Source organism: Gamsiella multidivaricata (assembly GCF_025024155.1).
Source record: "Gamsiella multidivaricata strain RSA 2152 chromosome Unknown BC939scaffold_14, whole genome shotgun sequence".
NCBI classification, from domain to species: Eukaryota; Fungi; Mortierellomycota; class Mortierellomycetes; order Mortierellales; family Mortierellaceae; genus Gamsiella; species Gamsiella multidivaricata.
In genome coordinates, this window is record NW_026251722.1 from 158392 (window position 1) to 181424 (window position 23033).

A 23033-nucleotide genomic window follows, 5' to 3' on the forward strand; every position below is an offset into this window, starting at 1 on the left:
TATCTGATGCAACTCCCCTCTTTTTTAAGGGGCATGCTAAAATCCATCTCGTCATCGAAATTTTTTAGCTCATTAAGGCAAACGCGCCGGACGCCTATATGGCCTACCGTAGGTGTTCCCACTAATTCCTAGGCGCACCTGCACGGTTGGCACCGAATGACATAAAAAAAAAAAAAAAAAATACGCAAGATTGCTTATCGTGATCCTCAGGGACAGCTAATTTTTTTGCAAGTATTTTTTCTGGTCATTTTTCCTATGCGGGCCCAGCTATCCGGTTACGTGTGCGAACGATAAGTTGGAAGTAACTCTCTGATGTTTAACAAGTATGTATGTAAACTGCTTCAGCATGGCATCCAATCTTGTGTATATGAGGCAGTAATTGAGGGGCCATGCACATTCAACTGAACCTTGATCCTGATAGAGGAGATGAACAATAAAAGTGACAAAGGCCAATGGAAGCTAAATGAAAACACGAAAAGTATAGAAACGAGGTGAGTTGTGGGGCGCTTTATATACAGCAAGAAGGCAAGTGCTAGAAAACTACAGAGTAAAGCATGGATACAGCCATCTACTTATGTATACAAAATAGATCCGCATTCATGGTGGTCTATAGTTTCGATAAGGAACATCAGAGCAGGATCCACAAAGAGGACCGTAGACACGGAACAATCCACTATTTCTCTAGAAAGGTATATGTTGAGTGTGTCGCTCTCTAGGAGCCTGGTCGCTGGTCGCTCGAACTCGCGACAACCTTAAGGCATGCGCATTCATTTATTGAAGGCAGATACGACTGACTATCAATGAACTTCCTAGTTCAGGTGTTTCTCAAAGCAGGACTTCATCTTATTATCGGTAGGAGTGCTGCTGTCATCCAGCCAGTCCTTGATGGGGGTCTTGAGGATACTCTCCGCGAAGGTCTCTGCATTGGCCACCAAGACGGCTGCGTTGACCTTGAACACGGTTCTGTTGATAGAATAGCTCTGCTCGGTGTAGGTCTTCTTGCCGCTCTTGTCCTTCTTCATGTGGAAAGTGGTGTAGAAAATACTGACATCCACAGCGGTCGAGGCAGAAGTTCTCTTGATAGCCATCTGGTTGAACAGCGATCTCGATTCATCGGCATGAGACTGAGAAAGAACGCTGTTCGCCATGCGTTTAACAGAATCAACGACCTTGGTGACATCCACCTCGACAACGCCCTCGTACGCGCTCTTGATATCCCCAATCATTAAATCGATGTTGACACTGGACTGGAAAGATTGGGATCGTTCGTTGAAGGTAAGAGTGAATCCGGGGAAGGTACTGATCTTGTCGATGTAATTATCGTAGCTTTGGGCAGCTTGGGAGATGTCTTGCGTCGCTGGATGGAAGTTGGCCTTGTTTCCTGCAAAGGTCAGGATGGATGCAGTAGCGTCGACGTGGTTCTTAGGATCGCGGAAGATCTCAAGGGCAGATGCCGCGGGGTCGGAGGTATTCACACCGCTGAAAAATGGCTGCGAAATCGCCTCATCGGCATTAGGGGCCCTAGGAGCCCTAGGAGCCCTAGGAGCCATTGGAGGTGCGATTTTGTCCTCGAGCCATTGAAGAACTTGATCCCTCTCAGACATTTTGTTTGTATCGAACTTTAATAGCTACAAGTTAATTAAGTTAGAGATGTTTGCTCACAAATGAACACAGCAAATTCTCATTCCACGACAATAATAAAAAAAGAGCATTTACCTCAGGGTGCTTCGAAATTTTTAGTGGAGGAGCGCTAGAGATCCTGCGAGGAGGCGTGAGGGAACTTGGAGAGCTGAGAGTAGCAGTTGGGTTGTAGCGTTGGAAGCCTGCAAACACGACCTCTTTATATACGCGGGGTCAGTTATCTTCTCCGACTAGACTAGATCGACCAACTTGAACCATCCTTTTGACCTAAGGCGTGAAGTGTTACTCAGGCTACTGCACCTGCTCCGTCCAATGTTGTCAGCGTTATGAACAGATAAATTGACTATGCGATATGCATTATGCGCATTATGTTGCTTAGGTTGTCGTATCTGCATCTCAACAGATCAAAAAGAGCCAGGGATGGGAGTAAGCATAGAAGAAAGTAGGTGCACCAGATTTTTTAGATTGCTTCTATCATTAGAGGACGTCGATCAGGGGCATGGGAACGATAATCATACTGTGCTATTGATTCGCATAACAGCGCATATTTTTTGAGCTCATGCAACCCCTCTCGATTTGCTGGAGTTGCAAAGGTTTCGTTTACTGTGCTCTCGATTAATATTCTGATAATCTATAATCACTCAATTCGGATGTTGACTACTCATGTTTTGTGCGAGTTTTTTTCTCTCTTACACATGCATACATGCATGCATGAGTAACAAAAACCACATAGAGCTTGGAAACGCGTCTTCACGAGCTACGTAAGGAGACCACGCCGCTTCCTAAACATGCCTAATTGGACTATACCCATTTATGTTTTTTTTTTTTTTTTTTTTTTTTTGCATGCAGCAGCATCTACATCCGAAAGGAAGCCAGAGAGGACAAAAGAAATTATAATGATTTTCCGACATATCAAATCAAGCGAACTTTGGCAATCGCCAACATTGTAATCTATAGATGTCAGCATCATAACCTATCTTAATACAGCTATGAGATGTTCTCACGCACTTAGTTCAGTCCTCCTCCGCGTCGCTCAAGTATCCACTTTCTAGGTGAAGCAAGTCGCGTCTGATACCTGCTATTGTCGCACACATAACTCCTATTATGTATTCCACAGTACATATCGAAAAATGTAGTCTAGATTTCTGTACATCGCTCATTGACGATGAGCGTAGCAGTATTTTGCTCAACGATATATACATGCTTTGGTTCAGCTTTGTAGCGACGTGTACTGAAATCAGTACGCATGACTCGGAACCAAAAGACCTGATACTCCACTCTTCATGTGCGGGCTCGACATATATTAAGACACGCGTATTAATTGAGCACTATGCCCTATGATTACATGGTCTCAATCCACGACACTGCCTTGGCCGTATAGGCTACCCCGCGTGCTCGGATATATCTTTACTCATCTAACCTTACCCACGCATTCCATTGACGCGATACGATCAGATGCCACTTTTGCTGTACCCATAGTACCATAGTGGACAGTATAATGCCGTTGCTAGATCCATGTTACAAGAATTGCAGTAAATGAATTGGTTATCGATCCATGGCGAGATGCTTGCATTCTTAACGAATGTTGGGTTCATTACTATTATCACGGCGGGAGCCGGTCTATAATGTGTCACTTCTTTTCTTTATTTTCTGCACCGAAAATCCAAAGCAAATAGACAAAGGAAATAAAGAAAAATGAAAACAAAACTACTCGGATGCTCTGGATCCACCTCATTTTCTTTGCTTGAGCGGGAGAACGATGGCGACTGGGAGTGGTGAGGAGGGACATTATAGATCGGTTCTCCCGGACAATATGCTCTTCTTTTCATATTATTCGAGATCGTTGTGGTAATACCGCAGAGCACGCAAGGAGGCTCACTATCTCTTTATCAGCTCGCTTTTGACACGACTCATCATGACCTGGAGTAAATGTCTGGTGCTGTTTGACCAGGTGCAATGCTTAGTCTGCCTCTCATTGAAGATGTATTACTTCTCCCCACTTTCTTCAACTTGCGGAACTAAAAAAGAACACGCATTCATTTATGGAATCTCCTTGTTAAAGTACTCCTCAAAGCAAGATCTGATGCTAGCGTTAGTGGGAGAGCTATTGGCATTCAGCCAGTCACGTATAGGGGTCTTGGAGACCATTTGGGCGAGAACCTCTGCATTTTCCACCAAGACAGATCCGTCGACCCTGAAGGCGGCTCTGTTGATGGTATATTCCTGCGAAACATAGGTATCCTTGCCGCTTGTCTCCTTGCGCATGTGGAGTATAGTGTAGAAAATACTAATTCTCACGGTGTCCGAGGACGGGTCCTTCTGCACTGCCATCTGGTTGAACAGCGACTTGGATGCATCAGCGGATGAGCTAGAAAGAACGCTGTTCGCCATCCGTATAATGGAGCTAATAACCTGTTGGACGTCCACATCGATAACACCGCTGTATGCACTCATGATGTCAGAAATCATCCTCATAGGGTCGTAGCTGGAGCGGTACGGCTGGGGTTGGTCGTTGAGTGTGAGGATAAATCCAGGGAAGCTGCCGATCTTGTTGACATAGGCAGAATAGTTTCTGGATGCCGTGGTCATATCCTGCCATGCCGGGTGAAAATTTGTCTGGTTTCCCGCAAAGGTGAGGACCGATGATGTGGCGTCGACATGGTTCTTGGGATTGCGAAAGAGCTCGACGCCATCTGACCCTGGGTTGGATGTGTTGGTGCCTACGAAAAACGGCTGCGAGATCACGCTATCGACACTATTGCCACTGAGATTGAGGAGCTGTAGGTTTCCGAGGAGTAAATCGTTTCCTTGGAGCCAGTGAACAACTTGCTCTCTCTGGGATGTCATACTATGATAATAGAGTTGATGGACACGTAATGTCAGACAGTGATCGACAGAGCATGGTTACAGTCCGTAAATGTAACTGCAGTTACCTTGCAGAGATACAGGGTTCGGTGGAAGGATAGAGGCTAAGTACTTAGTGTCAGGACGTGTGAGGGTTGGTGGAGTCAAATAAGGGACTGTCTGGTTGAGTCGTAGTGAAGCTGAAAGGAGGGCTCTTGCGCCATTTATGTACTTGATACGTAGACCAGCCTCAGCCATGTTTTCTCTGTCCAGACTATCTTTTGCATTATGGTAGAGCGAAAGTGAGATATGCACTATGCGCATCTTGCTAAGAAAAAAAAACCACACGCCAGCACTTTAGCTTAATAAGGAGAGAGGGACGTCATAGCATTAGAAGAAAATTAGAGCTGCCGATCTGCTGTGCACTTCGGCTGCTTGAAATGAACCATCGGTCAGGGGTATGAGAACAAACCACAGAAACAATGCTCCAAGATGTCAGTAATGTTTGCGATGCTTCGATTATCAGTTGTTAGACCTATTCTGATAGGGATCTTTTGTACGCACAAGGAATGCGCACGGGACTAGGTCGGAGCATAATGACGCGCCTTCAGGGGCTGAAGCTATTCCTGCTACTCCCAGACCCCCGAGATCATTAGAAATTCAGCTAGTAGCTATACTCAGGAATCTTAGGAATAAAAGCGTACTCGTTTACCGGACATATTTTTTATACACTCGTGCTGAGATGTCGCTCAAAGTAAAACTTGATCTAGATATCGATAAGAGTGCTGTTATCACCCAGATAGGCACCAATAAGAGTCTTGAAGATCTTCTGCGCGAATGTCTTCGCATGAGTCACCAATGCGAAGGTCCCGACCCTGAACGCACTTCTGTTGATAGCATAGTCTTTCTGGGCGTAGGCCCCCGGTATTCTTGCTGGTCTTATCCCCTTGTACGTGGAACGTAGTGTAGAAAATACGAAGCTTCGTGATGGTCGAGTCAGCAGCCATCTGGCTAAACAGCACGCCGATTTCATCGACATAGTGATGTGAAAGAGCGTTGTCCGCCATGTATATGGCGAAACCACGCTTGCTGGCGCCTACCTCGACAACGCTGTCGTATGCACTCATGTTGTCCCCAAGTATCAAGTCGATGCTGGCAATGGACTGGAAAGCATATGATTGCTCATTATAGGCCGCAGTGAAGCTAGGGAAGTCTGCACTTATTATAGGTTTTGACAGTCGTAATGATATCCTGGAATACGTGTTGGAGGTTCGTCTGGTTTCCTTCAAAGGTCAGGATGAAGTGGCGTTGACTTAGTTCTTGAGAACGCAGAAGACGCCATCAGCTGTTGCAATGAGGTCAGAGGTGTCCATACCGCTGAAAAATGGATGGAAAACCGTTTCATCGGCATTGATACCGGAGTCGCTAGGAGGGTTGGGTGCGAGGCCGGCTCCATATAGTTGTGCATTCCCGTCAAGTCATCGAACAACAAAGGGCTGCAATTAACACAAGTTATGTAAGACTGCACCTTTTTTGTGAAGGAGTGTTGGGGGTCCTGGAAGAATGTATAGTAATACACATAGGATCTACCATCTTCCTCCTTCGCGTGAACCAACCTGGACGATCACCTTTGTTTTGCGGAGCGAACGTATTACGCAGAGCCAACAATAATTACATGTCCATTCAGTGAGAAAAGAGAGAGATGCATTATGCGCATACTATTGGCAAATTCACGCTGTGCAACGAATCAACTGAACCGCCGGGTCAGAGGCGATAGAGTACGACAGATTACAAATAGTACTGGTTACTTTTATGACCATGGGTTTGTGGTCTAGAGCATACGCTTTTGAAAGTGCAACTGTAGTCTAACACGCCCTTTTTTGTTTCCCATGCATCCCACCCGCCAAGCCAATTTGAAGCACAACGACGCACCTTCACGATCTGCAGCCAACTACTAACAACAGCAAGAATAAACACAGTTGCAGGAATGAAGCTAAAGAAACAACAAGGAGAACGGACAACAAATTGAATTGAAGATTAACGACGCGTGTTCACGAGTAGTTTCCTACAAGGCGTGACTCCGCTTACTCGGGTGTAAAGAAAATGGTATTTTCAAATCTACAACACCTCTAAGTTAGTCCAACCTCACCACATTCTTGACATCTTCTTGCGAACTTGGACTCGGCTACCTTGCTAACAGTCTACCAGTGTGCGAGTTTCTGCAGTTCTCTTAGCCTACTTTTCGTTTAAACCTCTGTTTGTCACTTTTGTCGTCAGTATGTCTGGCTACAAAATTCTTGATAATGCCTAGTCATTTCAGGGTTCCGCTTCTGCTGCTACTACAGCTCGTTCACTTTGACTGAGAATTTTCCCTAGTAGTATTTCCTGAATAATTAATCTTCCAATCGGACCTATTTTCGCTGGCAGGAGCTCATTCCTACATTGAAGCTGAGGTCGTCTTTCTGAACGTCTCCGCAGACATCTGCAAACATCTGCAGAAAAAAAAATGGCCGCAACGTGACAGGCTAATGCGCAAGTTCACCAATTTGTTCTCGGGATGCAGTCTGCAGGTGAAATCGCGGTAAACGTTAATGCTGTGAGCAAGACTCTGTCCAAGAGGCGCTTCTGGCCCTCTTGCGTGTCCTTGTTCCGCGGAATTTGTAGCGCTACCTGTATGGAGGTTCTAGCGATCTCCAGGGTTGTCACTCTCGTTTGGGTAGGAAACCTTGCACTTGTCAGGTCATCTGATAATTCGCGAACCTATTGACGGCCCGTATCCCTTGAGGTGAATATTATTGTGTGCGCATGAGCCAAGGCATACTGGGTAATCCAGGATACCACCGATGTCGATGCCATATAATCTGAGGACGCATCGGTTTTTGGCATCAGCCAGCGAGTACCACATCGAGCCACTACACATCACTAAAGTGTCTCCAGCTTCCTTCACACCCTCACCGGGTGATACCACAGAGAGTCCAAGGATATCCGGCCCGCCAACTGCAATCCGCATCCCCTCTCCACTGCTCTCACCTGTCATTCAGTCAACATGACCGATAATCCTGAGATCACTTCAAACACCGATTCAGCAATAAGCATCGTGAAAATGCGACCCCGACTTTAGCGCACCAAACCAAGAAACCACGCATCTGCTACGGACTTTTTTTCAAAGAGTATAGTATAGCGTAACGAGCAAGAGCTACACAAGCTCCTTGCAGACGCGGAGCCGCAAGAACAGCAACTACAACAGCCAATACAACCGTTATCGCAACCCCAGTAGCATCAGAATGAGCGACAATCTCAGCAGCCACCACGGCACCAGCTCTGTCAATTGCAGCAACAGCAACAACTGCAGCAAATGAGATATCGAAACCGGCAGCCGAACCAACACCCTAAGTTAGAGCTACATATGCCATAATAGCAACAGCCGCATTCGATTCGGTTACCGAGACAACCACCGCGCCCTTTATTGTCCCAACAGTTCGTGTACACACAGCAACAGTCGTCGTCGAACCCACCTCCGTCAGTATCGCAGGTAAAGACCCATACAACGCGCTTTTGATGGAGCAGGATGACTGCAGCAAGAAACTAATGATTTCATATTTTTAGTACCACTGTAGCGCGTTGCTGTCAGATAGTCCTTCGCCCGGTTACGGTGCTTTGCATTCATGGAACACTGGACAGTCGCCATACGACTGTTCAACATTAACTCAGGACCTTTTCGAAGCTGGACCGGCGCCAATGGGTGCTGCTACAAGTAGCGGTAGCTTTCCATCGAATTTCCCCATGGCTGCCTTGAATTAGACAGTGCACTCCACCTCGGATCTCGATGTTGCAACTTCCCGGGCCCACCCATATTCGAGTCTCATCTCTTCTGTTCTGTCAGACACGCCTCTGACCATATCGCGCTCCCAGAAACGGAAGTCGCCTGAACCAGAACCTGCTTTAAGGTCGATTCCAGCACTTGCCGACGACAGAAAGCCGCGCAAGCATAGGAAAGATCAGGGGAGTTATCTGGCGGGGCTGGTTTGCACCCCAGAGACTTGGGCACTTCTCGAGGGCACAGCCCCCAGCACGAAGAAAAGCCATTACATCTCCAAAGCCAAGATTCACCGGGAGTTGGCCCAGAAGATGGATGACAAAAAAAAATATCGTCAAGGAAACAGAGCTGGTTGTGGTATTCAATGACGGCTAGATATTGCCAATATGTATCAACAAACTGTCATGTTTGCAGGCAGCACTGGTCAAGGTAGCAAGGACAGTCTTACTTGGACTGATAAGGTCTTGAAGAAATGCCATTTTTATTACATCGTGGACCTTATATGGTCAAATTCCTGGGCGTTGAGTCCGAGAACACTGATGCACTCCATGTCCAAGCAACTCAAGTAGATGATTTGCGACTCAGATACAAACGGCAAAAATGAGAACGATGGGGTGGTGGAGGTTTACAGGGAGGACAGCAGCGACAGCGAGGATAGCGAAGGTACTGCCGCTTCGCAGTGGAACCTTCACCCCAGAGCGGAACAGGGGCATTCCGGCAATTGTCCATCTGCACCAACGCGAGACAAAAAAAAAAAAGCGAGAAGCCAGTCATTTTGAGAGCCTTCTAAAGATATTGGGTACACAGACTTCAGCTCTCGCGAATGGACAGGAATTGCAGCAACGGAGGCTAGAGTTCGAAATGAAGAAAGTCGAAGCGGATAGGGATATCAAAATGGAAGGACTTCGTCCCAAGGAAAGGCAATTATAGTCTCAAGAGGACCAAGAGGACCATCAGTTGCTTCGAATGAAGATTTTTGCGGCATCACAGAAAGCAGCAGAAATTACATGCGTTTGACTCTAATGAGTCTTTTCCAATACACAGCCTTGACGCTCTCTAATAAAACATTCTATGCCGAGCACCATGTCCATGAGTGAAAAACAGGAAGCAAGTACTGAAAACCCACAGAGTAAGACTGCAGATACGGCCTTCTGTTTATTATAAGCGGTATACCAGCTAGAGTCCTCGTCAGAAAGTTCCGTTTAAGGAACTTGGAATTGTACTGAATAGCGAGGTCGTCTGTCTGTTTTGTACGCAGAATCCCTTTGCTTTGCATGATCTGCAACCCTATTGAGCCGGCATCGGTGAGAGGTAGGAGGCAAGGGTGTCATGGTCCTGCATCTATTAAGCTAACATATACAAGCAGACACCATAGAGATGCATGCGTCAACCAGCCTGTTGTGGCATTCGAGTCAGGTTTACCTCTTCTTCCTTGAATGAGAGAACAAAACGGCACATCTACGGTATGAGGGCGGCAATAGATGATCGCCATGTTTTCGACAGCACAGCCATTCTTTCCTATTGTCGGACGACCCTCCAACGATCTTTCTCCTTTCCAGACGCCACCAACTTTAATGGTCTTGGATTCAGTCTTTGGAAAGGGGCTCCTGTTCGCGTCGCGTGTGCCTCTCGTCAGGGACAACGACATCACCAAAGGCCGTGCCGAGCATGGCGACAGCAAAATACAGCAGACCATCGACAGCAGCTTCATCCAGCAACCAATTCGTTCATGGGTACAATATATATGGCATAAGGATGAACTCAATTATCCCATGCTGACACTTTATTCTGCTATCAGTCATATCCTCCCCAATCCACTTTCAACTCCAAACGTAAGATAACGCGAACAAGACACAAACCAAATCCCAGAATCGCACGTGCGGTGTGTCTTCTCTGTGTTCGATTGAGAATTACCACCAGCATCAACTCTTGACCAGGCCATCAACTTGGAATCATCTCGGGCGATTGGACACTTCATTCGGGCACTATGACCATTACAACAGGAGAGGAATATCCGACCTCACAGTCATGGAGGAGCCGTATCCCAGATAATACAACAACAACCTCAACGCCGGGATCTAGCCATTATACCTCCAGGATAGTCGTCGCTGGCATGGACCAACCACACCCTGGTAGAACAAGTGTTGGTGCTCCTTCTACAAAGGCTGTCCCACATAGCGCTCGACCCAACGCATCGCCTCGTTCCACACACCTTGTCGTGGACTCGGAAGCTCTTGTTACCTCACCGACAACCTATCAAGGAGAATCAATGCGACAGTCGTTAATACATCACACTTCCCCGTATCAGGCAAATTCGATGCAGGCAGAGCCACGAGGTGCCGGTAGCACCTATCCGCCAATAGCCTCGAGCGCTGGATCATCATCACCAACATTGCAGTCGCAGATGCAGGGCTCGTCACCATCGGCAAGCACAGGAGGAGGACTATCACGAGCGAAATCAGTGGCAAACTCGAGTGCGGCGGCGAGGCAGGGGCTTTTGCAGCAGCAAAAATATCAGCAGCAGAGACAGGAGGAGTTCATGCGATTAACCCAGAGTTATTCCAGCAATACGATTCCTACGATCACGAGCCAGGCGGAACCGAACGCAGACGCGAGTGCGCATGTATCACCATCTTCTTCTGAAGAAACGATGTCAGCACTGCCAGAGGAGTCAGTAGCGAGACCTGCAACATCAACAGGAGCCACGGAAATACCAGCATCGTCATCACCATCATTACCAAGGGCAGAACCACGGTCAGGATCAATATCCGAACTACAACCAACCCTCACCCCAATTGCTGCGACTTTTCTGCAGCAACGCGTGCCCTTACCAGACAGCATTGGGATGCTTGGTCATGGTGGGCAGGCTCGCGATAACCCTCCAGCGAACTTGAGCTCGGCCCCAGCAGAATCCACTCCCATGACGCGGACTCGAGTATCGACCATCCAGCTCGAAAACACTCAACCACCGTCATCATCGCAGCGTCAAAGGCAGGGACAGCAGCAGCAGCGTAGCGATACCTTCGGATCAGGACTCGCCCGAGCAGGCACGATCTCATCCTCGGGGAGCGCAGCAGCCAATGCTAATTTCATCACACATTTCGTGCCGAAGAAATCTTTAGAGGATGTCCAAAGAGCGAAGGAACTCTCGCATATCGAGGAAGGGCCAGGACCAGTTATGTTAATTGCTATTGGCAAAACTGGCCAAGGCAAGTTACCCACGAGAGCGACACGATCTCTTTTGATACCAAAGTCCTCTGTGCAAGTGGAATATACTCATTGTATTTCCTTTTTTCGCCGTTTGATATCGTATATAGGAAAGTCGTCGCTTCTGAACAGGATCATGGGCACGAATGAGTTGAAAACGAGTGCTTCAGTGCGGGTACGATCTCAGTTTGATGCAATATATCATACCTTTGTTTGTCGTCACCAAGTACTCATTTCGTACCAAAAACTTGAAACGTATAGGCAGTGACCAAGGGCATTGCAGAGCGCACAGGCTGGGCAAAGTTCGAGGACAACAGACGATTCTTGGTGACGCTAGCCGATACCCCAGGTTTGGCAGATACGGAAGGAGATGACGAAAAGAATATACCCATCTTGAAAGACTACATCAATTCTGTCGGCACCCGTCTTGGTGTTACGGCGTTTCTTCTTGTCTTCAAGATCGATTCTAGGTTAATATCGTTTCATGCAGCATCTTGCATCTTTCAAGTCAATTCGACAAAGCTTGACGTTTTTTTTTTTATTGCTTGTCTTTGCTCTTTCTTATAACCGTAGTGTCGATAATATCATGGCGATCCTTAAGACATTCAATGATATCATGCACGATTTCCCCAACGTCTGGGATAATGTAATCCTAGTCTTCACAGGATGTGATTACCGCCGAGAAATCCTAGATACGAAGCAGCTGCTGCACAGGGAGCTCAAGAAGCAGATCCTTGAGAATATCTTGCAGAATCCGCCGCCGCGCCCGTCCGTTCCAACAGAACCTTCGACCTCTTCAACTGCAACATGTTCAAGCATGGAAGGTCCTTCGGGCTCCACCTCCAGCCCATCTGCCTCACGCTCCGCAACAACGTTTGAAAACACCGACAGCGCTGTAGGAGTACCCATGGTGTTCTTGACCACCGCTGAGAACATCTGCCTCATCGCTCTTGGAGGCGCATGGTGCGATTGTGAGGAGCATGCGCAGTACATGAAGACGGCTTTGAAGCGCCTGTGGTACGAAGCTAGGAAGATGAAGCGCTGGGTAATTGATGCGGACGAGGGGGATTATGAGTTCATAGGACACGCTTGACGAAATAAATTTAAATCCAAAATGATATGCGGATGGAATTATGTTTTATGTTGCGATGATATGCCATGAAACTGAATGCTATGACAGGACCGTCAGCTTCGCAAGCCGGGACGCCTTGCTCCGAACGCTTCGCACGAGTACAAGCATCCTGGGGACCTTTAGAGGCGTCCCTACTGCGCTCTTTTGAAGCTCCAGCCGCTGTCTAGTCTCCGCCGCAATGACATGTGCTAGTCCGGTTGCAGAACAACATCCGATACCATAACTCTTTCCCTCGCTGTAGCAGTACTGTCCTGTAGTCACATATCCAAGAAGTGTCTCTGACGGAGGTAGTGCCATCTCCTAGTAGAATTCACAAGGACAGCCAATGTAAGTAAAAATAGTTCAAACGTTGCATCGAAAATACTTTTACTGAAAGATAGCAGTTACTCACAAGATCGTCAAGGTCGGTATCGTCCTCTTCCTTGTCCTCCTCGTCGTCGCTGTCAGAGTCTACCCAAGATTTGACCTTCTTCTCTTTGCGAGGGTGCCCCTCCAGTGTCCTCTTGCCCTTCAGCTGGACGCGTGCAGCCCATTGCTTATAGTGCTTCTCTGGGATAGCATATACCATGCCGTTCATCCCAATAGTCCCCCGATTCAAGAAATCGATGCCAACTCGGATAAGCGCCTCGTCTACACGAAGCGAAGGCCGATCTGTGAGCGATGTTACGGTTGGTCTAAGTAGTCTCTGCAAGCACTCGTTCAAGATACCATTCAGTGACTCCACAGTCAACTCTGAGGCCATTTCCTCCGGGGTCCCACTACCGGCTGCGCGTGCGGCGTCCGTTATGGCTGCGATCAGTTTTGGCGTTTGCAGTAGCCATACCCTATGTTCATCCAAAGCCGCCAACGTGCTCTCGTCCCCGCCTAGCGTCTTGATTCCTGCTTGCAGCGCTTTGATCCATGCTGCCTCAAAAGGATCATGCACCCCCAGCTTTGCATAGTTGATCCTCTTGGGGATAGGCTTGCGGTCGTACTTGGCCTGTGCCTCCTTCTTGTACTCGTCTGCATACGCGAGATACGCCGCAGTGCTAGGAAAGTCGTAAGGGAAACATGACTGACGCGTCTCAAAATGAAAGCTCCGTCGCTCTCTTAGCCCTCCAGGCCGCGCGCCCGCAAAGATCATGCTCTTCCAGAACGGCATTGCCCAGCCCTTGGGTAGAATCAAGCTCCACCCACACTCGTATTCGCTGCTGCTGCCACCAGGTGCGCGTCGGATCTGTGGTTTCCCTTCTCGTTGAAGCAACAGCACTGGGATACAAGAGTCGGCTTCTGTTGGAGAGAGCTTTGTTCCAGGTACCAGATTTTGTGCACGACGCTCATTCAGCTTGGCTTCTGGGGTCATGGAGCTCAGAAGATGCTCGCGTTCCTGAGAATCCCAAATTGATGACCTGGCAACGTTGGTGGGCCAATTTGTGGTGATATCCTGTAGGCTTTTGCCCAGGGCTACGGGTATAGAGGCCGGTCTAGGCTCAGCCTTGTGTGGAAACCTAGTGAGTGTCGTATATGGATGTTAGACCTCCTTCTGGATACCGAAACGAAACTGGAGCACTGAATCACCAACTCTTACGTTAGTCGAGGGTCGTCCACCAGAAGACCAAGGACAATACCTGGAGGGAGTGAGGAGGAAGTTCTCAAACTGGAAAGGGTCTCCCATGCCTAAGTGGAATGATGGCACAGTCTGAAGTAAGCACGCTGACTTAACAAAAAGCAATACGTAAATAGTTCTCGATCATTCAAAACCATACCTTGTGTGCCTCCCCGTACTGTGCCGCAGCGTCTGATTTGGAGGGCTTGAGGACAGCTTGCAGCAGAGCAGTCGAGCGAGGTCCTGTGAAATCAAACATCACCAGTGAATTCTCCAGATCAACAGCATTAACGCTGTTTACCCTGCCTGCTTTCGCGATCGCCTCCTGGACAACCGTCTTTGCATGCTCAAAAGCTGAGGGGTGCACCCACATCCAAAGTTGGCCTTCTTTGGATAGCTCGTCAATATCCATTCCGCTGCTATTAGCATTATCATGCCTCCAGAGAAACATAGCGGGCGCAATCATTCTGTGTGGGAAACTATCGAGGCCATAAAGTTGTAACGTGAACTGCCTTGTTCCTGTGATGTATCTATGTTGGCATCAAATGCTCCCTTTAGTTTCATCTCGTATAAAGAGTATGAGAAGAATAATGCTTAATGCGGCTCGATTTCTTTTAATTACCTTGCACTTCCCACAGTTGGTGCTGACGGATCCAGTAGATGGTCAAAGACTTCTACAATGTGCCTCTTGTTTCCTTTAATTTCCAAGCATCCGTTATATGACGAATCCTGGAGGATACATTGATAGTGGCTCGATTTGTACGCCGACTTGATTCCATGCTCATTCGAATGTTCTGCCTACACGTGGATCCAAGGTAGTCATTAACCGTGTATCCTGCATGTTATGATGAGATACCCTCGAGGAAACGATGCGCGCGCGTATGCCTTACCAGCTTGTATCCCCAGATCTCGACCATCTTCATTCTCTTGGCGTGCCAGATATGTGTTTCTAGCCATCGCTTCGTCCCCTGTCTCCTGAGATACTCCTGTGCGATAGTTCCTGGCCGCCTCTTCTTGTGTCGATTATCCGGTTTCTTTCCTTTCTTTACTGGATCGGACTCAACCTAACGGATCAAACTATTCGTGTCAGGATGATTTGATATTTCGGAAAGATAGATACAGTAAACAAAATCTTCACCAGTTCCTTTTGGCGTTCCTTACCTCTCTCATTGCTCGTTGGCGAAGACGAACTGGCAGCCGCTTAATATTATGACTCGCAGCACGACGCCTTAGGTTGCGGGGCAAACTCTGGAAGGCCCTCTGCACTGCCGAATCCTTTGATCTTTCCATAGCTGTGTGCATCGCATTAATTTCGAAAGCGCGTGCCTACAATGTCGATCAAGTTCCGGGTTAGCCGTCTGCTTGTTTATCCGACTAATTTTGATCCCTGCTACGTATTTCTGCATAGGAATAACAAGGCCAGCGATTGTTCGTCGTTGAAATAATGCTGATCGAGGCGTACCTCTGCGAAGCTGACGACATCCAACGTCCTTACGGCCTTCAACGAGCCTAGCAAACAGAACCGTCAACTGAGAGATCAATACAAAGGATATCGAGGATATAATTGAACAACGTAAACATATAATCAAATAAACACTGACCTGCGCCGCCTGTAGACGCCACTGGACTCTGATGGGATGGTGAGGGCGAACCTTGGGTCGAGATAGAACGCGCTTGCTGCATCCTAGCTAGAAACATTCGCCCACGAGAGGACAAAACAGGTCGTTGAAACAGAGTTCAGTCTGCTGTGAGGAATCCCATGCGACAACTGTTGCGATGACATCATCTCGTTAGGACACACCTCGTTTCTTATCCTTCCCCGAGGCTTCAGACGAGCCTGGCCGCTTGTTGCTATTCCCTTTGTCCATTGTAGTGATGGTATTGATGCCGAGGATGGAGCTTGGAGGTCAAAAGCAAGGTTCTCAGCAACCGTGTTTTCGATTCCTCTGTGGCTTGATAGGATATGTGATAACAGTCCTCAGGTCCACGCTGAATATTGGAGCCGGCCAGTGCGATTTTGTGCTGTGCGCGGCAAAGGATGTCCTCCATCACTACAGTGCCATGATGTGCCTGTATCGCGACAAATACTATCTCTTCGCTCCAACGTACGCTTGATCCTCGCTTAGGGACCATCAGGCGTCGTATCGATCTGTAACTGCTGCAATATCCATAACCGCGAATGCATACAATCTCTTAAGAAGTCGGCTGAATCACCCCCTACCGAGCCATCTTCTCGTGTTGCTCTCGCGAGTTGCATTGGTTGGAAGGAAAGATCTCCAAGTGCTAGTTGCAAAAAAATTATAACCGCGTCGTGGTTTTTCCTGAGTAGAGTCGCTCGAGTCCTGCAATCCTGCAGGATTGGCGCTTTGCAAAAATGCAAGAAATTCATGCACGGGTGTGTGTGCCCGAGACTGACTCTCTCCGCTATCCCAGCTTCGTCAGCCCTCAGCTTCTTATTCTTCTTTCTTTGTTCTTCTTTCTACATACATAAATTAGCAGCCCTTTTCCATCCCTCCCACTCAACAAGACATTATCCTATTTCAAAAGACCAAAAATGGCCACCGCGGAACCCTCTCTCACCCCCGAATTGTCCAAGGAGCAGCAGCCCAGCAGGCACGAGGACGACATCCTTGCTGAACTCGATGTTGGGCCAGGCGCAAAGCCAGTTGTCCCACCCCATCTCCTCGCTAGACTCCAGCAGCATGAGACCCCAGACAAGTAAGTACCATATCGTCAGATGAACAAGTTGAGACAGAATGGACATGATGAAAATAAAATACAAGCACAGACGTTTTCATTGCGGTGATAAGATGTTATGAGAAGGTGTTACTGATAGCTGGAACTTCCTTGAGCATTAGGACTCAACAAGATATTGACAACAAGCTGGCAGAGGCCGAGGAGAGACGCAAGGTACAAGATAATATCATATTACTCATGCAACTGCATCCCTGAATACTAAGCAGGACTTTTGTATGCTAATCCATCTCAATCCCCAAACGATTAGAAATTGGAGGAGGAGCGAGTCCAGAAGGCGCACGAGAGCGTGAAGCACGCCAAGCAAGTCTCGGAAAAGAACAAGCACGATGCTGACTTGAGCCGGGACGAGTCCATGGACCGACTTCGTGAGAAGCAGGAAAGTGCCGAACGAGCTCGTCAAGAGCAGGTAAGATACCCCAACTGTTTCTTCTTTTTACTTGATCGCCATTGTGCTTGCTTGTGAGACAGCACGGAAGAGGTCATCATGCGAACAACACCGCATGACTATGTTGTGCAGGCGTAGTGGCTAAAATGCAGTGCGCATTCGTTTGTCGACACGACAAGGAAATATAAGCCTGAAAAAGACAATGGTGCATGATGACGATGGTGCTGCAGTGATAAAACATTCTTTGTTGCCAACGTTGTCTGGTCATTCACATCTTGCAATGTTTATGTATCTTCTGCTTAGGAGCGTCAACGTCTAACCAAGTTAGAGGAGCATTCCGCAAAAGTCGCTGGCTTCCACAAAGACGAGAGGTAAGCTCACGAGAAGGAATTATGTCCATCTCATAACGACGCGCGTCCACTTATATAATGCCAATCATATTAACGAGCCGTGTTCATCCGGTCTTTTCCTTCTAAAAAGCCAAGCGCGCGACAACGAGATCCGAGAGATCAAAGAAAAGCTGGAGCAGGCCGAGGCCAGACGCAAGGCTCTCGAGGATGAGAAGCGTCAAAAGTTGGAGGAGCGTCTTCAAAAGGTGCAGTCGGTTCGTGATGCCGACACAGAAAAGTCCCAATATGAGCAGCACAAGGCCGAGCTGGACTACAAGATGAAAGCCGTGGAGCAGCGTCGTCAGGAGCTCGAGAACTCGTTGAAAGAGAAGATGCAGGCTAGACAAGCGCTTGCAGATCAAGTCCGTCAGCGTACGTTTCTGTACTTATCGTGTCTAACGCGCCCTTTCGTTGATGTCGACCATTGAATATTCATAAACGATGTACTTTGTTTTACTCGTCTGCTTCTATATAGGCCAGCAGCAGGAACAGGCAGCAGGAAAGAGTGCCGCGGCAGAAGACACCAAATAAGAAAACACCACAACTAAACATATCTGGCTACTGCAATGGGCACAGAAGACTGTTCCATCTGTGATATTATCTGCATGAAGCGAATAAATAGCAGACGCCATTTATCATTTTGATTGGGTTTATTGCGCTTTCACTATCAATGTCCTCGTTTCCGACCCTTGCTCAACAACCTACGATCCGCGGTAGGTAGTGTAGGAGTAAGGGCTGAGAAGCAAAGGAATATGGTAATGCTGCTTCTCTGCACCAGGAGCGATCTCAAAGATGATCTAGGAGTTCAAAAGGCGTGGGAAAAGCACGCATTGTTAGCAAAAACTGATGCATCGATACCTATGGTTGTTTCTTCAGAATCTTCATAAAGGTATACCTGGACATATGGGTGAAAGTAGCCACTGACACCAACCGAGGCCCAATAGTCGGCAGTCTGGAAGGTCATGCGATAGACGCCCGCAACGAGTTGGTGCGATGGGTCCAGCAATGTGCTCACGCGCCCATCCGCATCGGTCAAACTGCCACACGCAATTGAAGGATGATTCCAGAGACGAGTTATAAAATGTGGGGACAAGAGGGGTTTCGAGGTTAGACGTTATTGTTATGACAATAAAGCAAGGCAACGCAGACAGGCAGGTAGACGGCAATGTCCGCTTACCCTTCGGCGAGTCCGCTCCAGGTGTTATTCGCGGCAGTGTTCAGTGCCTCCAACTTGACGGGCACGTTGCGACCAGGTCGACCGTGGGTCGAGTCGAGCACATGGCACGTAATGGGACTACGGGCAGCCATGAGGTGAGGTGGAGTGATGGAAAGAGAAAAGGTCGAAGGATGTGTAATGAGAGAGATCTGCCTTCCTACCTTTTTATACGAGGACTATACATCGATTCCCCGAACTGCCCGCATTTTGCGTGTTTTTATCACTGGGGTCAGTCTCGTTTCACATCCTCCCCGCACTAACTTCTGCTCTTTTGGTCGACCAGGTTTGCGCATAGCCACCACAGCCATTGGCAAGTCGAAGGACCCATTTGACAATACAAGATTCCACATCAAGATCATATTACAGCATCGACAGCAGACAAGGGAAGTCTGAAATGTTTTCTTTTCTTTCGCACGTAATTTAATTGTATAAAGATCGTACAATCAATTTACTTCTTAAGCTTGCGGATGTAGAAAGCCAACTCCTGACCCTCGAGAATGTATCCGTCAGAACGGCCGGACTGACCAGGGCGCGACGAGATGCAGGCATAGAGACGACCGGCAGCGAACTGGTGGTCAAGAGCGGGGTCGACCTTGGCCTCAGCCTTGCGGGACTCGATCTTACGCTGGACGTGGTTCGAGCGGGCCTTGTTAACCTCCTCGGACTCGGTCTATTGTTTGTTCAAAGCAAACATTCAAAGGTTGGTTAACATGTTCCATGTATATTGAGAGCTGGAAATTGACAATGCTCCTTCCTCCATGAAGGAGCCCCTCCATGCCGAGTTGTCCAAGCTGCCCCGCACTGTTGCCGATAACGCGGTCCATTCCAGCGGGTTTCGTTCCTCAACTAAGTGGTACTCCTGCTTCCTGCATTCATGAAATCTGACTGCGTCTACTGCAGTCGAACCGCCTGCAATATCGCTCGACATTCTCACTTCAAACCAGCAATAAGCACAAAAAAAATAAAAATAAAAACGCATTGGTCTTTACCTTGACGGCACCCTTACCCTTGCGGGCACCAATGGGGGTGGCGTAGTGGGACTCGTACCACTGGCGGAAGGGGGTAGCATCGATCTGGATGATGGCGTTCTTGACCAAGGTACCGGTACGGACCAACTCGTTGTTGGAAGCGTTGTAAACGACAGCAACGATACGAGTCTTGCGGGAAATGGCCTCGGAACCCCAGGAGAAGTTGCCGGAATCCAAACGCATGGCACGGAACTTGCGGTTGCCTCCACGGGTGCGAACCTCGTGGATGCGCTTAGCACCGAGCTTGGTGTTGGCAGCCTGACGACCCAACTCGAACTTTCTCTTCTTGCGATATTGGGCGCGCTTGGCTCCAGAAGCGGAGCGCTTGTGGCGGGAGTCTCTGCTGATACCTGAAGTGTGCAATGATCATAGTGAAAAAAAGTGGTAGGTGATCAGTTGACGAGCTCTCCAGAACGAGTTGTTCGCGAGTGATGCGGTCCAGTCGTCTTTAAATCCTGAGCTAGCTGTAAAAAAAAAGGTTCTGAGATCCTTCTTGGATTCTATTGTAGTTGCTGATCAACAAATACATCCAGTTTGCTGATGATGGCTTTACTCTTGCCATGAACACGTATGGAGTTATCGTCCATGTCGCCAATCCATGCCATATCTATAATACTGTGCAAGAAGCTGCTGCTCCATGGCTGAATCTCACGACTGATGCATAAGCCATCTTCTCTAGGATCAGATCCGATTTGAGTAGTGCTGACTAAAGTGAGATATCTTGCTCCTCCCTCCTAGCCCTCAAATGAATTGTTCTGGTCCTATGAGCGATTCAAAAGTCGGTTTGGATCCTGGTGGTCAATGGTGGACTAATTCCTGAGATGAGCGTGAGAGTGAGCTCTAAGGCTCCTCCAAATGGTCTCCATCGACCGTGGATGATATTCCAGATGTATTGCCGAATGGATCAATGGTCGCTTGTTGAGATCGTTAAGGATGTCGAGATGGATGGCTGGGCGGTATCAATGGATGGCTATTTCTCCAGACAGCCTCATCAGCCTCAGCAGCGAGACTCACCCATAGTGTAAAATCAAAAGGAAGGAACGACTCTGGATCCACTGCGTGTGCACAGTTATGCGAGAAAAAAAATTGAGCCGCTTAAGGGTGTACAATATCAGTTTGATGACAATGAGAATGAGAACAAAGATAGTCGATAGACCTTTCGCTTCCGTCTCAAAATCAACCATCGTTTTATGTGTAATGTCGACGAATGTTACTCGATAGTAGCCAAGTCTATTGTTGTAAACATCTTTAAAATCCGATGAAAGTCGGCGCTCTCCGTCGCCATACGCAACTCACATTCGTGTTTTGTTTTCAAACACAAGAGGCGCTCGACCACATGTTAGAGCAGTTCCAAAATCTGGGTTCCATGGTCCTCTGATCGACACAAGAACAACGGCCTCAACTTTATGGGATGAGCTGGGTAGCTGGAGTTTTCTGCACACGCACGCGCTGCTCGAGGTATACTCTTTTTTTTTTGCCAATAGAGCGACCACAAACGGAGGCACAGGTGATATGCTCAATATATATACATGATCATCGGTGCCAGTAGGGATTCAGTAAGAGTTGATCGCCCTAATAGTACCCCTCCACAAAGTCCTGCATATGTTTTCTGTCAGTTTTGCCATGGTCTGGAAGCTGTCAAGTTCAATCAAATACTGGGGACCATGCTAGACCGGGTTCACGACGTAAATCCCGCTCAATGTTCCGACAGTTGAAACGGAGCAAGAACAAAAGAGGCCAATGGCATCAATAGTAATGTTCACTGCGTCAAGTCTTTGTTGCGCACTAAACATGTTTGTTGAGGGATTAATGGATTTTATTATTTTCAAGCGAGACAGATTGGTGCACTCCAGACTAGTAAAGATGTGCCCGCATCGTGAAGAAAGCTGAGAAGTTCGCCTCGCTTGAGGTTTATCCACTCTTGAACAACAGAATCGCAATCTGGTCCAAATAAAAATAGATGAAGTGCTTGGTTTCTATACATCATAAAACAAAAGAGCCATTTCAGTCTTCATATCATATCATTCACACAAAAAGAATGCCAGCTTGTAGAGAAAAAGAAAAAAAAAATGCACGTACCATGGGTGACATAGCTTCCAAAATTGCGTCCGACAATGCAGTGCCATGTGGCGCCGTATTTCTTGTCAAACTCCTTCTTCATGTACGCGGCAATGTCCTTCTCGACCGTATACTTTTCGAATGCACGGACCGCACACTCCACAGCCTCCTGTTGCACGTCCTCGGGCATGTCAGCATTTTTGACCGTAGGTTTGAGATCCACCATGTTGGTTTCGAATTGGTTTGTTGATAGTTATGTGTTGCTATCCCTGAAGTTAAAGCAGGTCGTCCTGAGGTGGCGAGTACAGCGAGAGCCGAGGAATGATGTTCAACCAGGCAAGGATGATCTAGATCAATAAGTAGATCATAGTAAAAAGGAAAACGGCATGTTAGTTACTTGGCACTGCATTTAAACGAAGGCCGTTAGATGCTAAGGCGGTGTCGATGACTGGTGGGGCTGACAAGCCCTGTCGGCTGGTACGATTATGTCGGTTGTTGGGGATATTAATGTTCAAAATCACAATCCAATTGCGACCTTTTGTTGTATGAGGATCTTTTCCATTGCACAATGTCCCCAAAAATGGCTCGCGATAAACGTCTTTAACCATTTTCTACTCAAGAGCCGAGTGCCAAGACCCATTCCGAATCCTATATTACTCCTCTTCCCATCTCCCACGTGTGATCCATAACCTATATATAACATAGCCTTCTGAATAAACTAACATGGGTACTTTCTGGTGGTGCGGTTGATGCGCTCGTGCAAGTAGCATACTTGGCCAGTTTCTCCCTCATCAATGGTTGTTGCCGCCTTTTGCGCCCTTTGCGCTTTTTATCCCCTTTTCATGCCCTTCAGCTCTCCGCGGTCGTATACCTCTGTTGTCCCCAATTGATAGAGTCGCCGACCGTGGATAAGAACCCGCAACATCTTGTTTGCAAAAGAAAATGAAGGCGAAATTGTTGTGCGTGGTTCACTT

At 47.8% G+C, this 23033-nt stretch overlaps 9 protein-coding genes across 9 annotated transcripts; 2 read left to right on the forward strand and 7 right to left on the reverse strand.

Annotated features, from left to right (window-relative positions):
• Positions 1-809: 809 nt before the first annotated feature.
• Positions 810-1604, reverse strand: BC939DRAFT_500686 (uncharacterized protein; the record flags this gene model as incomplete). The annotated part of the gene is made up of 1 exon (XM_051560072.1): positions 810-1604. One exon carries the CDS (start codon positions 1602-1604, stop codon positions 810-812), a length of 795 nt encoding a protein of 264 aa, XP_051414926.1.
• A 1745-nt stretch (positions 1605-3349) lies between these two features.
• BC939DRAFT_443284 (uncharacterized protein) lies at positions 3350-4731 on the reverse strand. Its single transcript, XM_051554516.1, has 2 exons — positions 4575-4731; positions 3350-4489 (listed from the first exon to the last, which is right to left on the reverse strand). The coding sequence occupies exon 2, from the start codon at positions 4486-4488 to the stop codon at positions 3682-3684; it is 807 nt and encodes a 268-aa protein (XP_051414927.1). The 5' UTR covers position 4489; positions 4575-4731; the 3' UTR covers positions 3350-3681.
• A 364-nt stretch (positions 4732-5095) lies between these two features.
• BC939DRAFT_60460 (uncharacterized protein) lies at positions 5096-5937 on the reverse strand. Its single transcript, XM_051561773.1, has 2 exons — positions 5861-5937; positions 5096-5768 (listed from the first exon to the last, which is right to left on the reverse strand). Exons 1-2 carry the CDS (start codon positions 5894-5896, stop codon positions 5277-5279), a joined length of 528 nt encoding a protein of 175 aa, XP_051414928.1. The 5' UTR covers positions 5897-5937; the 3' UTR covers positions 5096-5276.
• Positions 5938-11645: 5708 nt separating this feature from the next.
• Positions 11646-12602, forward strand: BC939DRAFT_474752 (uncharacterized protein; the record flags this gene model as incomplete). The annotated part of the gene is made up of 3 exons (XM_051558442.1): positions 11646-11684; positions 11771-11979; positions 12083-12602. The coding sequence occupies 3 exons, from the start codon at positions 11646-11648 to the stop codon at positions 12600-12602; spliced, it is 768 nt and encodes a 255-aa protein (XP_051414929.1).
• A 21-nt stretch (positions 12603-12623) lies between these two features.
• On the reverse strand, positions 12624-16566 carry BC939DRAFT_443291 (NUC188 domain-containing protein). Its single transcript, XM_051554517.1, has 10 exons — positions 16028-16566; positions 15828-15914; positions 15689-15735; positions 15388-15552; positions 15117-15290; positions 14849-15024; positions 14387-14756; positions 14209-14297; positions 13033-14128; positions 12624-12941 (listed from the first exon to the last, which is right to left on the reverse strand). The coding sequence occupies exons 1-10, from the start codon at positions 16092-16094 to the stop codon at positions 12681-12683; spliced, it is 2532 nt and encodes an 843-aa protein (XP_051414930.1). The 5' UTR covers positions 16095-16566; the 3' UTR covers positions 12624-12680.
• Positions 16567-16936: 370 nt separating this feature from the next.
• Positions 16937-18399, forward strand: BC939DRAFT_443295 (uncharacterized protein). The gene is made up of 4 exons (XM_051554518.1): positions 16937-17389; positions 17672-17739; positions 17849-18129; positions 18233-18399. The coding sequence occupies exons 1-4, from the start codon at positions 17336-17338 to the stop codon at positions 18286-18288; spliced, it is 459 nt and encodes a 152-aa protein (XP_051414931.1). The 5' UTR covers positions 16937-17335; the 3' UTR covers positions 18289-18399.
• BC939DRAFT_443296 (uncharacterized protein) lies at positions 18400-19248 on the reverse strand. The gene is made up of 3 exons (XM_051554519.1): positions 18935-19248; positions 18653-18794; positions 18400-18554 (listed from the first exon to the last, which is right to left on the reverse strand). Exons 1-3 carry the CDS (start codon positions 19063-19065, stop codon positions 18459-18461), a joined length of 369 nt encoding a protein of 122 aa, XP_051414932.1. The 5' UTR covers positions 19066-19248; the 3' UTR covers positions 18400-18458.
• Positions 19249-19420: 172 nt separating this feature from the next.
• On the reverse strand, positions 19421-21081 carry BC939DRAFT_443298 (ribosomal protein S8e/ribosomal biogenesis NSA2; the record flags this gene model as incomplete). The annotated part of the gene is made up of 3 exons (XM_051554520.1): positions 21016-21081; positions 19963-20351; positions 19421-19643 (listed from the first exon to the last, which is right to left on the reverse strand). Exons 1-3 carry the CDS (start codon positions 21017-21019, stop codon positions 19422-19424), a joined length of 615 nt encoding a protein of 204 aa, XP_051414933.1. The 5' UTR covers positions 21020-21081.
• Positions 21082-21912: 831 nt separating this feature from the next.
• On the reverse strand, positions 21913-22285 carry BC939DRAFT_394308 (dynein light chain 2, cytoplasmic-like protein; the record flags this gene model as incomplete). Its single annotated transcript, XM_051552145.1, has 2 exons — positions 21913-21977; positions 22081-22285. 2 exons carry the CDS (start codon positions 22283-22285, stop codon positions 21913-21915), a joined length of 270 nt encoding a protein of 89 aa, XP_051414934.1.
• Positions 22286-23033: the final 748 nt, after the last annotated feature.

What these genes read in the sequence shown, in the direction of transcription:
- BC939DRAFT_443296 (XM_051554519.1), bottom strand. Translation starts at nt 19,065, where the DNA reads ATGGCTGCCCGTAGTCCCATTACGTGCCATGTGCTCGACTCGACCCAC. An exon ending in TGGAGCGGACTCGCCGAAGG is followed by an intron (nt 18,795 to 18,934) that starts GTAAGCGGACAT and finishes TGCGTGTGGCAG; the next exon opens with TTTGACCGATGCGGATGGGC. An exon ending in ACTTTCACCCATATGTCCAG is followed by an intron (nt 18,555 to 18,652) that starts GTATACCTTTAT and finishes TTGAACTCCTAG; the next exon opens with ATCATCTTTGAGATCGCTCC.
- BC939DRAFT_443295 (XM_051554518.1), top strand. Translation starts at nt 17,336, where the DNA reads ATGGACCGACTTCGTGAGAAGCAGGAAAGTGCCGAACGAGCTCGTCAA. An exon ending in AACGAGCTCGTCAAGAGCAG is followed by an intron (nt 17,390 to 17,671) that starts GTAAGATACCCC and finishes TCTTCTGCTTAG; the next exon opens with GAGCGTCAACGTCTAACCAA. An exon ending in TGCAGATCAAGTCCGTCAGC is followed by an intron (nt 18,130 to 18,232) that starts GTACGTTTCTGT and finishes GCTTCTATATAG; the next exon opens with GCCAGCAGCAGGAACAGGCA.
- BC939DRAFT_443284 (XM_051554516.1), bottom strand. Translation starts at nt 4,488, where the DNA reads ATGACATCCCAGAGAGAGCAAGTTGTTCACTGGCTCCAAGGAAACGAT.
- BC939DRAFT_443291 (XM_051554517.1), bottom strand. Translation starts at nt 16,094, where the DNA reads ATGGACAAAGGGAATAGCAACAAGCGGCCAGGCTCGTCTGAAGCCTCG. An exon ending in GGGGAAGGATAAGAAACGAG is followed by an intron (nt 15,915 to 16,027) that starts GTGTGTCCTAAC and finishes GAATGTTTCTAG; the next exon opens with CTAGGATGCAGCAAGCGCGT. An exon ending in ATACCGACCTTGACGATCTT is followed by an intron (nt 12,942 to 13,032) that starts GTGAGTAACTGC and finishes GAATTCTACTAG; the next exon opens with GAGATGGCACTACCTCCGTC.
- BC939DRAFT_60460 (XM_051561773.1), bottom strand. Translation starts at nt 5,896, where the DNA reads ATGCCGATGAAACGGTTTTCCATCCATTTTTCAGCG. An exon ending in TTTCCATCCATTTTTCAGCG is followed by an intron (nt 5,769 to 5,860) that starts GTATGGACACCT and finishes TGACCTTTGAAG; the next exon opens with GAAACCAGACGAACCTCCAA.